General features: G+C 35.6%; 1 protein-coding gene across 4 annotated transcripts in view; it reads right to left on the bottom strand.

Annotated features, from left to right (window-relative positions):
* Nucleotides 1-16,705, bottom strand: part of Zbbx (zinc finger B-box domain containing) — a 112,636-nt gene that overhangs the window by 72,549 nt on the left and 23,382 nt on the right. For 3 of the 4 annotated variants that reach the window (XM_031374100.1, XM_031374099.1, XM_031374102.1), the window contains 3 exons: nucleotides 15,753-15,801; nucleotides 14,132-14,241; nucleotides 11,083-11,178 (listed from right to left, as the gene is read on the bottom strand). In XM_031374100.1, the coding sequence (XP_031229960.1) occupies nucleotides 11,083-11,178; nucleotides 14,132-14,241; nucleotides 15,753-15,801 (255 nt within the window). The remainder of the gene's footprint in view (nucleotides 1-11,082; nucleotides 11,179-14,131; nucleotides 14,242-15,752; nucleotides 15,802-16,705) is intronic. The other variant, XM_031374101.1, reaches the window with a different exon arrangement.

The raw sequence follows: 16,705 nt of genomic DNA on the forward strand, positions 1-16,705 counted from the left end.
AAAAAAAAAAAAAAAAAAAAACTGTGGCAACTGCATAAGGTGTGTAATGGTCCAAATTGGAAAAACTTTTTGCACTAATTGGAAACCAGATAGTAACCAAATCCTGGAAATACAAAAATCATGTGGAAATAGATCCAAATTTATCACCTTGTACAAAGCTCAAGAGTAAGTGGATCAAAAACTTCACCATAAAACCAGATACACTGAATCTAGTAGAAGAGAAAATGAGAAATAACCTCAGATGCATTCTCACAGTGTAAGATTTCCTGAACAGATAGAACACCAATGATCCATTCTCTAAGATGAATAATTGATGAATGGGACCTCATGAAAAGCTTCTGTAAGGCAAAGGACACTGTCAATAGCACAAAAGGCAACCTACAGATTGGAAAAAGATCTTCATTAACCCTATATCTGATAGATGGCTAATATACTATATATATATATATATATATATGTATATGGGGCTTATATGGAGGTTTTATATATATAACCTCCTGTCTAAAAGAAATGCAGGGACAAAAATGGAGCAGAACTTACGGAAGGGCTGCCCAGTGACCAGTCCAACTTGGGATCAATTGCATTGGTAGGCATCAAAGCCTGACACTATTACTGTTGCTATGTTGTGCTTATAAACAGGAGCCTAGCATGGGGCTGTCCTCTGAGAGGCTCTACCAGCAGCTGACTGAGACAGAAGCAGATCTTTACAGACAACCATTAGACTGGGGTTGAGACACCTCAGGATCCCTATGGCAGAGTTAGGGGAAGGATTGACTATGCTGAAAGGAATTGCAGCCCCATAGGAAAAACAACAATCCCAACTAACCCAGAAACCTGGAAGCTCCCAGAGACTAAGCCACCAATCAACGAGCATACACTGACTGATCGGAGGTCCCCAGCACATATGTAGCTGAGAACTACCTTGTCTGGCCTCATTTGGAGAGGATGAACCTAATCCTGCAGAGACAAGAGGCCCCAGAAAATGAAGATGCCTGGAGCAGGGGAAGGAAAGAGCATCCTTTCAGAGAAAAGGGGGATGAGGAATTGGAAGAAGAACTGGGGGACTGGGAGGTGGGGCAATACCTGGAATATAAATAAATAAAATAATTTAAAACAAACAAAACCAAAACAAAGTCATGTGCCTGAACTTTCCATCAACTTCAAATCTGAAGCAGAAATTAGACTTTAGATGCACCTTTTCTATAAAGTTCTGGCTGGTTTCTCTCAGGTTTTACTAATTGCTGAAATGTTTTTCCTTTACACTAAGAAGATAATCAAAAAGATCAAGGGTCTTGGCATTTGTAGTTTATTTATTTGTTATTTATTACCAATGCAATCTATCATACAGTAGATAAATGGTGCCATGTAAATATTATCCAGATTTGATATTTTATACTATCATAAGGATACAGACCATATGAAATAAAGCACATATCATTCAGTTAAAATGTTTTTAAAGGACAAGACGACATGTGAATCCAATCGCTCTGAATATAATGTATTTTCAAACATGCAAGCATCCAGCTTCAGGAAAAGAAAAACATGATTTGTGTCTAAATAATTGTACCTTTCAATTTTTATTGTATCAAGAACTTCTTCTTAAGGAGCAATCTTTAAGGCAGGATAACCAAAGAAAGCAAAACAGGAAATTCACACCTGCAATCTTGCTACCTATTTGCAGTTTCAATGCCATATAATTATGTACTATATTAATTATCTTAGCAAGAACTTGCTCTTGTTTTCAGCTAATATTACATGTATAATGAATGCATTCAGCTGAGTTAGCTGCTTTCAGTAATTACTCATATTTGAGCTACACGAAGGACAAATGATTTCACATTCAATTATTTGAATAGCAGAGTTTTAGACATAGCAGAATAAATTCACCAGCAAAGAGAGATCAAGAAATCTGTCATATTTGGGTATTAAATATAGTATTTCTCTTGCATCACCACTGAACAATTTTATTCTATAAAGAGTGATGAGCCTAAACTAATTTAACCAAAACCACTGTAAATCTGTCAAACCTTATGAAAAAGCAGGAGACAACTGAGTCCTTATTTACATAGAATAAAGGCTCCCAAAATATCCAGCATTGTGTCATCAAATAAAAGTTTAGATATTTGGTGAGACATCAAAGATTACCCACATAACATTTTATTATCCAAAACTTGAATAAGGAGGAGATACGAATTGGTAAATATGTGAAAAATTAAAATTTGAAACTTACATTTACTACTTTATAAAAATTTTGCCAAATGTGTTAATTTGCATGTGTGGGAAAAGCCCTCATTACAAGGCTTACTGTCACTACAGACACTTCTGTAACTATCAGAACTGTAGAATTCACTCATCTTTTAAAATATTTTTATTTATAAATTTCTGTGTTTGAGAATTTTATCTGCATACATGTTTGTACAACACATGTGCCTGTTGATCTCAGAGGCTGGAAGAGGTTCTAATATTACCAGAAATTGAAGTTACAGTTCATTATGAGCAGTCATGTGAGTACTAAGAATCAAGCCTGCAGCCTGTGGAAGAGCAGCCAATACAATGACTGAGTTGTTTCTTCAGTCCAAGGCATAAATCATCTTTGAACTTCATGAACTCTATCTATGATTTCCCTCTCCTATTACACATTAGAATTCATTATTGTAGTTTGACTATACATTTGACTGTTTGGGTTATCACATAGTAATATACTCATGCAATGTTTTGTCTCCTATGCATTTATTCATTACAGCTTTTTCTCTCCCTCCATGTTAAATGTCGTCTCCTCCAACACACATGGTTTAATGGAACCAGGGTACTTTTTACAATAATCAATTAAGTTTATTGTAATAACTACGGTGATAATGGGCCCATGAATGTGTCAAAATCTATCAAACTTTATACATTAATTATGTGAAAATTTTATATTGTGATTTTTCCTCAAGAAAATTATGAAAAATATTACTACATGTAAAGATTGTTTTAAATTCTTTGAACTTATAATTAATGTTACTTGGTGTCATAAGCATTGAATGTAAATGGCATAAAGATAAGGTTAAAATTCTAGGAATACACATAGCAAATGCTACAAGCAGAAAACATTTTATAGCATCATTGAATTGACTTTTATCCATAGTACTACAAGTTTCTGAGTTTGTATATATGACTCTATCTTAAGACCCTCTTAGTACAAACATGAATGACTACTTTCTTCTCCCTTTGAAATTAACTTTCAACTTCTCTACATTAAATCCATTCACTGCAGGGATCCTCTCTACTGTATTGGCTGCTCTACCTGTTACTCCTTTTATAATATATTCTCTAAGGCATCCATGGTCTTGCTCTTGAATGACAATAGAAGCCCTACTTTCTCTTCTGCCTACATTTCTAATTCCCTTCATTTCTCTTTCCCAAGTTTTCTTGTCTAAGTAAATGACTCAGTTGACAAAGTCACTCTTTGGAAAGTATAAGGGTCTAACTGAAAATTCCTAGAACCCATGTGAAGAGCCTCTGTTACCTCCCCCTTCAGCTCAGCCTTCAGACTCTGGCAGTCTCTGCTCGGAGGCTACCACCTGGGGAGCCAAGACAAAGGCTCTCTGCAGACTGTTGGATCTTCCTTGGAGCAGCTGCCTGGAAATTCACACTGATATACACACCTACCTCCTGGAAATCTTCTGAGTTGCTGGGGCTGGGGAACTTGGTGCCTGACTTCTTCTGCAGTGTTTATGTTATGCAAATATCTTGTAACCTAGAGATTCGGTTTCGGTTTTTCATTTACCTATATATATTTTCTGAATACCTGAAGTAAAGTATGAAGCCTTGATTGGGGCGCAACTTTGCTTTGTGTTTCTCTTGTTCTCGAATCCTATATTTCAGGTCCTTTGGTCCTTCTTCTGAGAGAACCCAAGTTTATGAAACTGCAGGACAGTTTCAGACAGAAGCCACATACAGTGATGTGTAACTGTAGCTCCAACTCTCAGAAAGCAAATAGAAGGATTCCTAAGAGATCCTGAGCTATGTAGTCTGGCCTATCTAGTGAATTTATTGTCCTATAGGAGACACTATCTTAAAACAAGTTAGTCAGTAACATGTACATATGTGATTCTGGTTTCAGGAGACTAAGAAAAATTACAAGTTCAGGCCAGCTAGCAATATAGAGAGACCCTGTTATCCCCTGCAACATATAGACACAAAAGTATAGCAAAACAAACAACTCAAATAAAAACTTAAATTGAAAATTGTATTTACAATAGCCTTAAATGTGAAGGCAACACAGATAACCATCTAACGATGAATGGGATGATAAACTCTGGCAGTCGTGTAACAGTGCTGCTACTTGTACATAAAAACCAGCAAAACACTGAGGCCCAGTGACAACTAATGCTTAGAACATGATAGTAAAGTAAACTGATCACAAGTCACATATTATTGGAAATCAGGCTAAGAGAAAGAAAGAGAAGAGAGAGAAAATAGAAGAATTGGGAATGAATAAGAATGGCCAAAATCTGACAGTAACAATGAAGGATCATTTGAGTTTCACTTTGACTGATACCCATGCTCAAAATTAACTAGACCAGTAATTATACATATCAGTAAGAACACTAACATCCACTGAACTGTACATCTTACATGATTATATCTATAGTATCTTCTCTGTGAAAAATAATCCTATCAATTGTACCCAGAAAACTATTTTTATTGGTCTTTATATCAATCGAACTTTGAAATTCTGAGTGTATGATCAAACACTTAAATGAACCGTTGACCAGGCATTCTGCCTGAGTTAAACTGTCAGACTCTCAATGCTTTCAACAAGCTGGGCAGCAGTTAACTCAGAAATAGGCATATTGGCTTGCCAGCAGGACAGCTTCAGTGTTTGTTCTGGGAGGGGCCCTGTGTAGGGGGTCTAGGCAGAAGCAGAGCTCTGGTATGCCTGGCTTTCACTTCTTATTTTCCAGGGAGCCAATGTGCACTCCATAGCTTCTCAAACCCCACAGGGGCTAAAGCAGTTACAAAGCTATCTGCAGGTAGGGAGCTCTATTTACCCTCTGTCTGCAGTTTTTCCCTGCTAAAATAGAACTTGGCTTATACAAGTCATATTTACTATAAATATGTTTCACAGGCACCTTTTTCTAATTTTCCAGGAACTACAAAGTTACCTAAAGGCTAAATTTGACACATATGAGGGAAAAATTTTGTAAATGTTTCACCTGTATAGCATATTAATATTTATATTCTTTATTAAATTTTGGCTAATAAATTCTTTAGCTTTCAAAATATAGAGAAAAAAACTTTTGCTATCTAAAATCCTGGTTTATGCTACTTCCAGGGATATGATCATATCATTAGGAATCCATTCAGATTTTTATTCTCTCAAAAATTGATTTCTAAGAGCCAGGTACAGGAACTGAGAATTCAGTCACTAACAAATGTGGTACATTTCTTATAGGAGTTGGAATTTTATCAGAAGACATGGAAGAGTGAGCAGCAAATAGTAATATAATTTTTAAGAATCCCTTAATTTAGTTTGCACTAAGTGATAATTGGATTAAAATGGAATGAACTTAGCCCTGTGTGGTTGGAATAAGGATCATTCATACCGAAGCAATAGTAAAGAAATGACAGTACCCAGCTGTCAAATGTATTTTATATATTTTACTTTTCCCTGTAGTACAGCATTGATATATATAGGTTTATAGTATTTCCAGAATCATTTTGTAATTTGACTGTAAGATCAAGTAAGCATGTGATAATTCCCTTGAAGGGTAACTTCTGGGTATCTGCCTCAGTCTACCTTATTGATGACTTTAGAAGAAGATACTGAGTGAGCTCTAGGCTAATCATCATTCATGGGTCCATAGTGGAATGTGTTGCAATTTAGTCTTCAGTCAACCGCCTGGGTAACTCTACCCTCCAAAAGATATCTGGACAATTCTAAGAAACAGAAATTAGTTCATTGTCTTAATACCCATGGTATTACTGGTGATTTTTTACTGTGTCTGTAGTATAGCTGCTGTACCTATTTATACCTTCACACTTGAATACTGACTTATCAGTTTCTATACACTGACCTTTAAAAAATTCTATCATTCCCTAAACTGAAGCCAATAACAAGCTATAAGTTTACCCTGAATTCTACATTGTCAAGGATCGAGTTCTCCTCAAAAATAATTGTAGAATTAGTCTTCCAGAGTTTTACTAAAGAGTGGTCAGGAAACACCAACTTGAGGCAAGATAAGATTGAAAAGCAGGGCAAGGAAAATTACTGACGTCAGTGCGGAAATGATAATGATCACCAGAATTGGTCCAAATTGAAACAAATAGGCTGTTTGAAGTATTTGGGAGGGGATAGGATGGTGATTATGCTGTGGAATGTAGGTCTCCCTCCAGGATTCATTCGGATGTAAACGCCACTTGTGATGTGCTGAGATGTGGTGGTACGAGGTAAGATCACTACAAGATGATTCTGCCCAATCAAATCATGTATCAATAGTTTCCCTTGGAATTTTGCCTCTGTCCCTGTAGTAATGGTCTATACAGCCTCAAGTCTCTGGACTGTCTTGCCTGCTGCAAGGCCCTCTTTTCCAGAGGCAGTCCCTCAAGTGTGCCCCTTCTGGCCTCAAAAACTGTGATCTGAATATAGTGTTTATTGTCTATAAATTATACAGTTTGCGTGGTATATTGTAATATTAGCAGAATACAAACAAACCAAGCTGCCACTTAAAAGTAGTGTTAGAATTGGTAGATACTAAAAGAAAGAAAAGTTCTTGGAGAGAGTCTCAATACTGGCCTATCTGCAGCAGTGTTGGAACAGTCAAGGAAAAGAGTACCAGGCTATAAGTAAGAGACTCTGAGGGACACGCACATCACACCTGCAATATGCATTTGTATGGCAAATGGCCTTTGTAAGACTACCCAAGTAATTACGATATTCTCCACAACAACTAATCATTGTACCAAAATATAAATTTTAAACCCTAACGGGACAGTGATAATGTGAGCCTAAATTTGGGTAATGAACAATGTCAACTTAAAAATATAATTTGAAATGTAATGAAGTTAATAAGCATAAATTGATTGTATTCTGCTACTGAGATTCATGTACACAGCAATTATTTCCAGGTATGTTGATATATGTGAACAAGTATTCCTAGTTACACTCATGTATATGTAAAAACACCTTTCCTTGGAGATAAGATGCCTTACGCAAGCAATATGAATTTATACCCTGAATAGTCTCTTCATTTTTTTTTGTAACCACCCCCATTCTGAGGTTTCAACTTTGCATTTAAGAGAATCTCCATTCTAATTAAGAAAAGCTACTTACTATAATCTATCTATTAATGATTTACTTAATCCAACCTCCCCTGTGAATGTCTCACTTCACAGTAGAATGCCTTTTGTCTTTTCTCCAGCCTTCTATTTCTCTGATTAGTGTTTTCCCATGTCTGAGAATTTATCTTAAAAGGAAATATAAATGTTTGATACATTAAGACCATATTTTTCTTTTTTTCATTTTTATTGGTTATTTTATTTATTTACATTTCAAATGTTATTCCTCCCTTCTCAGTTTCCCCTCCACAAACCCCCTATCTCTTCTTCCCTTACCCTGCTCACCCACCCTCCCACCCACCCACCCAGTACCTCAGTGCCCTAGCATTCCCCTATCCTGGGTCATCCAGCCTACATAGGACCATGGGCTCCACTTCCATTGATGCCATATAAGGCAATCCTCTGCTCCATATCCAGCTGGAGCCATGGGTACCCCCATGTGTACTCTTTAGGAGGACCCATGGCTACAGTTTGAAAAAAAAAAACTTCAAGTTTCAGTTTTGACAATAAAACTACAAAATACAACTTTTGTAGTTTGCAACTGCTCCCACATCTTTATACTTTATTCTGCACAAGATTAACTATTTAACAGGACTTGAAAGAAGCATGGAAACCTGACATGTTTCAATCATTGCCAATCATAAATAAATCATAAATTAAACAGAGAATCTCTTAACATCACTGTTAGTCATCATGGGAATTGTAACAAACAGCTTGGTATTTTATTGTACGGACTTTTATTTCTTTAAAGTGATATTTAAAAATGCTATGTAGCATTCTACAAATGCATGTAATGACTAAATCACAAGATGAATTGATCCATAGACCAATAATTTATATGGTTTAAAATTATCAAATTTGCTTATATATTATAAAACTACAATGATTACCATAGATTAAAAATTATAAAATATAGTAAATAGCCACTAGCCAAGAATGTTTTCTCCTTATATAGAAATATTATTTCTATAGTAATACTTAATATTTTCATGTTCACTATCTGGCCCAATTCTCAGATTACGTATAAATTCAGAGGTCAATGAAATCTTGTGACTGTAATCGCTACCAAAATGATTAAACACAAAAATCAAAAATACTTTTCATGAATGAAATCTACAAAGTAAAGATATCCAAATTACTGACCAGTTGGTAGACAAGGCCAAGAACCAAGAAGAAAAGCATAAATGCGCAAGAAATAGCAGGGGTAGAGAGAGAGAGACAGAGAGACAGAGAGGGTGGAGAGAGGAAAGAAAGAAAGAAAGAAAGAAAGAAAGAAAGAAAGAAAGAAAGAAAGAAAGAAAGGAAGAAAGAAAGAAAGAAGAAAAAGACCAAGGCAACTCTTCAAAAGCAAACACTTAAGCCAGGCAATGGTAGTGCATGCCTTTAATCCCAGCACTTTAATCAACAGAGTGAGATCCAGGACAGCCAGGGCTATACAGGCAAACCTTTTCATGAAAAACCGAAAGAAAAAAAGAAAGAAAGAAAGAAAAAGGAAGGAAGGAAGGAAGGAAGGAAGGAAGGAAGGAAGGAAGGAAGGAAAGAAAGAAAGAAAGAAAGAAAGAAAGAAAGAAAGAAGGAAGGAAGGAAGGAAGGAAGGAAGGAAGGAAGGAAGGAAGAAAGAAAGAAAGAAAGAAAGAAGACAGGGCAACAAGTAGAAGGCAATGTTCTCAGTATTAGATGGCATTTTTAATGCATCAAAACCTTCAGAGGAGCTAGTGTGGCTTCTCAGACTTTTTGATTCATATACAGATTAAACTCATCCATGCTAACTTTTAGAGACAAATGTGTTTTCTCAATTTCAAATTCCTAAGGAGCTTAAATATCAATTTTCTATTTGTGGCTTAACAACATTTCTTCATCTTCAGTCAAAACTAAGAAGTACTATGACAGCAATATATCTTCTGTTCTTATCACACATACACGCACACACACACACACACACACACACACACACACACACAAGTAAAAGAAAGAACATGGTGGAAGATGTAAGTGATATGTTCATTGGCTTGATTTGGGTAATGTTTCTCCAGGCAGGGGTACATGGAACCACCAAATGAGCTTGCATATGTTCAACTGATAAATGCAAAAATAGCCTGCAGACTGCTATAAGTGTTCTCTGCAAAGGCACAATGGAGCCCACAAGAGATTTACATTTCAAAATAAATGTATAATTGTTAATATGTGCATAGTAAATGCTTTCTCACTTTCTTGATTCTACTTTTAGAATTTCATAGGATTTGAATCTGAAAAGATCAGATTAATCTAAATCAAGTTATAGAATACATTTCAATGATTCGGATAGGGAAATAAGGACAAAAAAAGTCTCGGTACTCTCTAGTTTGGGTTGTTTTGATGAGCATGATTGGACCCACATTATATCCACATATCTACAGAAAGTCATATCAAAGTGCTGTGAAGGATGTGTGGGTCCAGACAGACAGAGGGGAAATAGGAAGAGAATCCAGAGGAAAGAAGTCAATTTGAATACATTAAGAAGCTCAAGCACTAAGATTAAAGGAAGAAGCTGTGGTTCGATCTCCTTTTTATCAGTATTACAAAGCTTCCTAATGTTTCAATTCACTGAGTGAATCAAGCAGACTGAAGAAACCATCCAGGGGAAACTTTGTATTCGGAACTTACAGTAAGATCATCCATTGGGTGTTTACATTCATCAGGAGGAATTTTACAGTAGTTACATTTTAACAGTTAGATCCCCTTTTATAGATTAATTCTGATCTCTAGAGGTATTCAGTTAAATTACCACAAGGTAATGAGTGTTCGGTTTTCCATGTTATTTGTCCTTTCTGTTTGCAAGCTCCAAACACTGCAAAGTAATGTACAGGGGATGAGAAAGTAGCTCCCTAAGTAATATGCTTGCCCAGAAGCCAAACACTCAGCACTCGTGGAAAGCCAGGCATGGTGGAATACATTTGTAAACTGGGTGCTGTGATGGTGGAGAGAAAAAGATCCCGTGACTCCTGGGTCAGGCAGCCTAGCCTAAGCAGCAAGCTTAGGTTCTCAGGGATAAAGAAAGACACAAAAACACTGCTGAAGGTTCATCAAGAATGATGGCTTCAGCTAGCCTACACACACACACACACACACACACACACACACGGGGGGTGGGCATGTGTATGGAATGGAATTTGGCACATATGAGGGAGATCTATTAGATGCTTTATTTTCCTCATCATAATGGGTCAGAATCTGTGTGTGTGTGTATGTGTGTGCGTGTGTAAGAGAGAGAGAGAGAGAGAGAGAGAGAGAGAGAGAGAGAGAGAGAGAGAAGGAGGGAGGGAGTGTAGTGGTAGTGAGAGGACATGAGATTGGAAGTAGATTGAAATACAGATTGGAATCTCACATATACATTTCCAAACACAAATCTGGTTATCATCTCCTGACAAATAGTCATTCTCTGTGGACTGTTAGTATCTTTACCTATTAAGTCACATCTTTGATTCTCATTTTATCTCCAGATTCTTACCATCAGGATGTCACTATCTAGCTTCCTAGAAGGCACTACCCAGCTTCCTAGAAGGTACTCACTCCAACAATAAAAGGAATTAATTTATGACAAATGATTACAACATTAATGATCACCAGTGTAAATAATTTTAAGATACATGTCAGAGATAGATGTACATAACAGCAATTTAGAAATTAATGTATTTTTGAACTCTGATTAATAAGATATGTTTAAATGCATGCTATGTTATGTGGTAACTAACATCATTGGAATAGATGCTAGTGTCCTACCTGTAAAAGAGTTGTTCTGTGGAACTTCAGTGCCCCCTTCTGGTGCATTTTAGCAAAGCATCCTGAACAATAGTCTTCGCCACATTCCAGACATACCTTTAAAGACACATGTGTGTTCATATGATATACTGCACAATGACAGCGTGACTTTCAGAAAAGATTTGCACAATGGTGTTATTGTCTTCACATTTATTCCTCAAACTACAGATGTCATTGGAATGAAAACATACTGAAATACTAATGTTTTACATGGAACAACTACTCTCAGATCAAATACGTATAATAACAGTGATGGGTTGGGTTATATATATTATATGCATGTAAACATGAAACATTTCATAATGACCATAAGACAATTAGTAGCACCAAGACATTCCTTGAGCTGGTGGAAATAAGACAATATTATACGCTAAAATCTCTCACTTTATGGTATGTTTTATTTTTATATATATTGACACTGGCTGAAAACAATATAAAATGTCCCTTTCAAAAATTTCAACATATTTCATTGAATTTACACCTTTCTTGTATATTCCTTGTGTTTCCTTAAAATATAGTTTCAAAAAAGTTGTCAGATTTGTTCACAAAGAATAAAAGGCAAGATATATTGTTTGTGATGAGTGAAATGGTCGCAGGCCATGGTCCGTAAGATACTCATCATTGAGCTTCATGGTATGAAATTGTCATGTCTGAACTGAGCAAAGTTTGGACCTGTTGTATACCCTTCAGGTAGAGAGAGGGGTAACAAAACTTTATTATGAATGAAGATACTATTATGGAGCTATAGTTTTGCTTCAACACCTTCACAGCACAGTGAGCTGAAGGGTAAATAACTAAGAGACTTCCTTTGTTTCAGTTTGGTCCAGGCTGAGAACCATGACTGAAAACATGAAAGAGAAGGTGAATGCAAAGAACAGCGAGTGTGTCAGAAGGTCTATGCCAAGAAATGATTAATATTGCTGAGAATGGTCAGTGATTGAGTGGACAGCAGTGTTTATCATGGTTCAGATCTGGAGCTTTACGTCATACAGCATGGATATTATTGTGGCTTCACCACTCACTTGTATGTTCAAGAAGATCAAGCATGACATATCAAAGGAATCCATGCATGAAAAACTAAAAATAATCCTTAAGAAAATAAAACTGATATTTTAGATGACTATGATCTATTATTAATTAAATATAATTTTAGTGGTGAGTAAGAACATAAATCTGGAATTTTTTATTTAACAAGAACAAAGAGTCTAAGTACTAAAGTCTAAGTAGTCATAGCAAAAAGTCTTTAATTGTGCAATTTTGAAGTCTCACATAAGTGTTAAAGATATAACTATGTGGTAGCATGATTATACTAATGACTATTTCAAAATGCATTCTGCATAATTTTCTTAAATACACCTCCTAATATTTCACTGAATTCCTCATAAAACTTTGGCAGTTTCTACCACATAATATGATGCAGAAAACTTGAAACCAGGTGCAGCATATAATTCTAAGCCAAGTATTTATTAACAGATGCTTAAAGAAAGCAGCCCAACAGATATTTGTAGACTGAAAGATCAAAGCTAGAATTGCCAACTTAGCTCACATATTTTGTTATACAGGCATATTTAGATTTAAATGGGTTAAAATGACTACCAAGTGGAAAATCTTTTTAGGCAGTTTATGCAACTGGCAGAAACTTACTAACCCAAAAATAAGGATGCCATTCTGTTGTATGGCTTCCTCAAACACCGGCATGCAGTTTTAAAAACTATCCAGTTGATTGGGCAAATTCCAAATTGGAATTTGTTAGAATCTGTATTAGTTTTCAGAACTCATTTCAATCTAATTAAATCATCTACATATGCCAATTAATATATTACTTGACTTTCTAATGTTGGCATAAAGAAATAGCCTAAAGCCACTGATATGTCATTTTAAATTATACATTTAGAATTGTAAATTTAGAATTTGTAAATACATAAATTCTAAAGGTGATAAGCTAACAACAAAAACATTTTAGTTGTTATCTTTTTTGTATGTGTCGGATGCAACGGTAAGCATTTTATTAAGTTACAATCATCCATGCCTTTTGTGGCATAATCCACAGATGGGAAATCATCTACAGAAAGACTCGGTTACTTACTGAGGTCAGGTACTTTACAGGGGAAGTGACATGCAAAGTTTCAAACTGAAAACCACTTAATCTTATCAAGGTAAAACAGGTAAGATATGAAACTACTAAAAAGAAACATATGGGGAGTGGTGACCAAGGTGGCCAAAATTATGACAGGACATTGTGTTTGCTTTACAGATATTGTTGCATGTATGTGTGTTGCAAACATGATTGAAAAGTAAGAGGATCCAGCATTTGTATGTTATTTGGTTGGTGGCTCAGTCTCTGAGAGGTCTTGGTGTTCAGGTTAGTTGACTCTGTTGGTCTTATTGTGGTATTACCATTCTGTCATCAATCCCTCCCTCAAATCTTCCATAAGGGTCCCCAACCTCTGTCCAATATTTGATGGTTTGTATCTGGATCGGTTTCACTCAGCTTCTGGGCAGAAACTCTCAGAGGACAGTTAGACTAGGCTCCTGTCTCCTGGCACATCTGAAACTCAGTCTCTATGTGGTTCCCCAACAACTGGAGTGCATTCTCTCCATGAAAGCTGTAGCCTGGGAAAAGATGTATCTAATCCTGCAGAGATGCTCCAGGATAGGAATACCTGGGGCAGGGGGTGTCACTCTCCTGGAGGAGAAGGGGATGGGGAAAAAGGGTGATGTGAGGGGGTACCAGGAGGGGGGCAAGCATTTGGAAGTAAACAAATTTTCTAAAATTTAAATATAGGAAGGAAAAGAAAAGAAAGCAGATATGATCTTAAATGGTGCTATTAAGTGAGAGTGAGAGGATAATGTTTAGTAAATATTTGGAGATGTTAAACTTACCTGGTAATCACAGAGAGAAACAGTAATGAAAAGGAGCGGCATAGGGCTGTGCTAGTGGGTTCAGGAGGGAGAGGTTTGCCTAAGGATCTGTGAGAGGTCTACTCCTATTGCACTGAAGTGTACTTACAAGGAGAGCAGCTTTGTTCTCACACTGTCCACAAACTTTTCTTTTAGTCTTAGTGTTTTCACTTCCAGTAGAATGGGCCATGCTGTAACTAACTTGTTGTTTTGCTGGAGCTAGAAGGAAAAGATATCAGGATCATCAGTCCAAAGTATGGTGTTTACTTTCTTAATTAGTATGATAATGAAACTATGAGCATTTCCAAATTCTCACACAGCACTTAAGCAGTAGCAACATAAGAACAGGACAGAGGCAAGTCTGACGTGTTTGTTCATTGTAGAATCTGTAACAATCCCTGCCGACTGTCATGAGTAAGAGACACATGCATCCAACTTCTCTCTACTTTGCTTTGACTCCATTGACTTGAACATTTATCACTACACAATACTGAGAATATTAATCTTGATAGATTTTTTTTATGTATTCTCCTTTCCCTAAATACAAGCAAAGTCCATTTAGAAAACTTCTAAACAGACCATGGTATACATTTGTAATACTTAGTTACTTGCCTTGTTTCTACAACTAAACACACCTGCCTAAAGCAATTTAAGGGATGGAGGATTCTGGTTTTGGCTTTCTTTTCTAGGTGATACAGATGTGGTAGAGAAGTCATGGTGGAAGTCATCATGGAGAAACAACTTCTCATGATCTGTTCAAAGTCAAGAAGCAGAGAGAGAAAGATGCATGCTGCTGCCAGCTGTCTTTGTCCACTTTTTCAGTCTGTGACACTACACAATAGAATGGAGCCATCCATATTTGGTGTGTGTCTTCCCAAATCAATTAACCCAGTCTAGATAATCTATCACAGATATGTCCAGCCTTGGTGAGTATGTTTCCATGTAAGCCTAAATTGCATCAACTTGACAATGGAGATCAACTCACAATATGTTTGTATAAATATTGTATTGTATAGGGTTCTATAATTTTTTCCATCAAATTATTCCAATATTCATGTATTAATATGTTTAACATTGAGAAAAATATTGTGTTTGTTTTGAGATCACTGTAAATTCCAATAGTTTTTAAGATGTAAAGGAACTTTTAAATATTATTTCATGTCCTAAAATGGTATCATAATTTATATATATATATGTATATATATACATATTTATATACATATATACATATACATATGTATATACATATGTACACACACATATATATATATATATATATATATATATATAGTTTTGTTTCTCTGTGTAGCCTTATTTGTCCTGGAACTCACTCTGTAGACCAGCCTGGGCCTCAAACTCAGAAGTCTGTCAGCCCCTGCCTCCCAAGTGCTGGGATTAAAGGCATACACCACCACTGCCTGGCATCGTAATTTATAATTTTATACTGCTAAAATTGCACCTTGGTTTAAAGATTATATTGAAATTTATTAAGAATAGTTTTTTGCTTTTGGAGAGAATTATTAGTTTTAATGATATTCCAAATGACATTTTGATGCAAAATATTGAAAAAAAATTATTTTGAAAACCAAAATATCATCATCCGGTAACTGAGGAGGTTTATTCTACATGAATTATTTCAGTTTATAGAAAATTTATGTGAAGACTCTATATGAATATATATACTATGTGAAGAACCTTAACTTTAGCATATAATACAGAAATATGCTCACCTTGAACCTCTTCCTTAAGTAATTTCAATTTCACTTTTCCAGCAGAGAGCTGCATTAAGGATACAGATGTTATTTTTTAGCCAAGCACTCTCTTATCCAAAGAAAGTACAATTATTAACAGAATGTTAAATATCTATACCATTTGAGTGCATCTTACATTATAAAATGTCTTATTTGAGATAATATAAATTAAAAAGGTAATTAAAGGTATATGTTAACTTAAATTTTAATTTAAAAGGAAAGAATTAATAAACATCATACATATGAATGACTTTTGGTTTTGTTGTTTTGGATACATGGTCTCACTAAGTAGTACCTGTTAAACTCTAACTCATGAACATCCTAAATAAACTGATATTAAAATCATGAGCCACCATGCCCAGTTTTTAGATAAAATTTTTCAAAAGACACCAGGAATATTTCTCTTATCACATAATGTTTCAGAAACCCATTTTCATGCAAGTATATAAATAGTTTAAGTATAACAAAATATATTATATGTCCACATGATTGGTTTTAAGAAAATATTATAATTATTCATATTGTGAAGGTTTAGAAGTCCCTTCCTCCTTCCTGAAATGCAAGAGTCTGGTATTTGTACAGACTGAATCTACACTGAATTCTGACTGAATCACTTTGTTCCCATAACTTCAGAAGCCAATGGTATTATCTTATTTGTGCAATTTAGAGAACTGCATTTAAGCATTGTGGTCTTACCTATCATATGTATTATTTATGATCCCAGAATTGTCTGTGTGATTGGTTAAATATACTCAAGAAAGTAAAAGTCAATACTGTGTATTTCAATATAAACAATCCCTTGAAACCTTTGGATCTTAACATAGTAGGCAGCAGAAAAACCTGATAACTGAACACACTCACCTGGGTCTTATTAAAACCAGCATCTAAAGTACACAAGTGAGCACAGAGGCGGGTGTGCATTTACATAGACA

This window comes from Mastomys coucha, unplaced genomic scaffold (genome assembly GCF_008632895.1).
Source record: "Mastomys coucha isolate ucsf_1 unplaced genomic scaffold, UCSF_Mcou_1 pScaffold16, whole genome shotgun sequence".
Taxonomy (NCBI): Eukaryota; Metazoa; Chordata; class Mammalia; order Rodentia; family Muridae; genus Mastomys; species Mastomys coucha.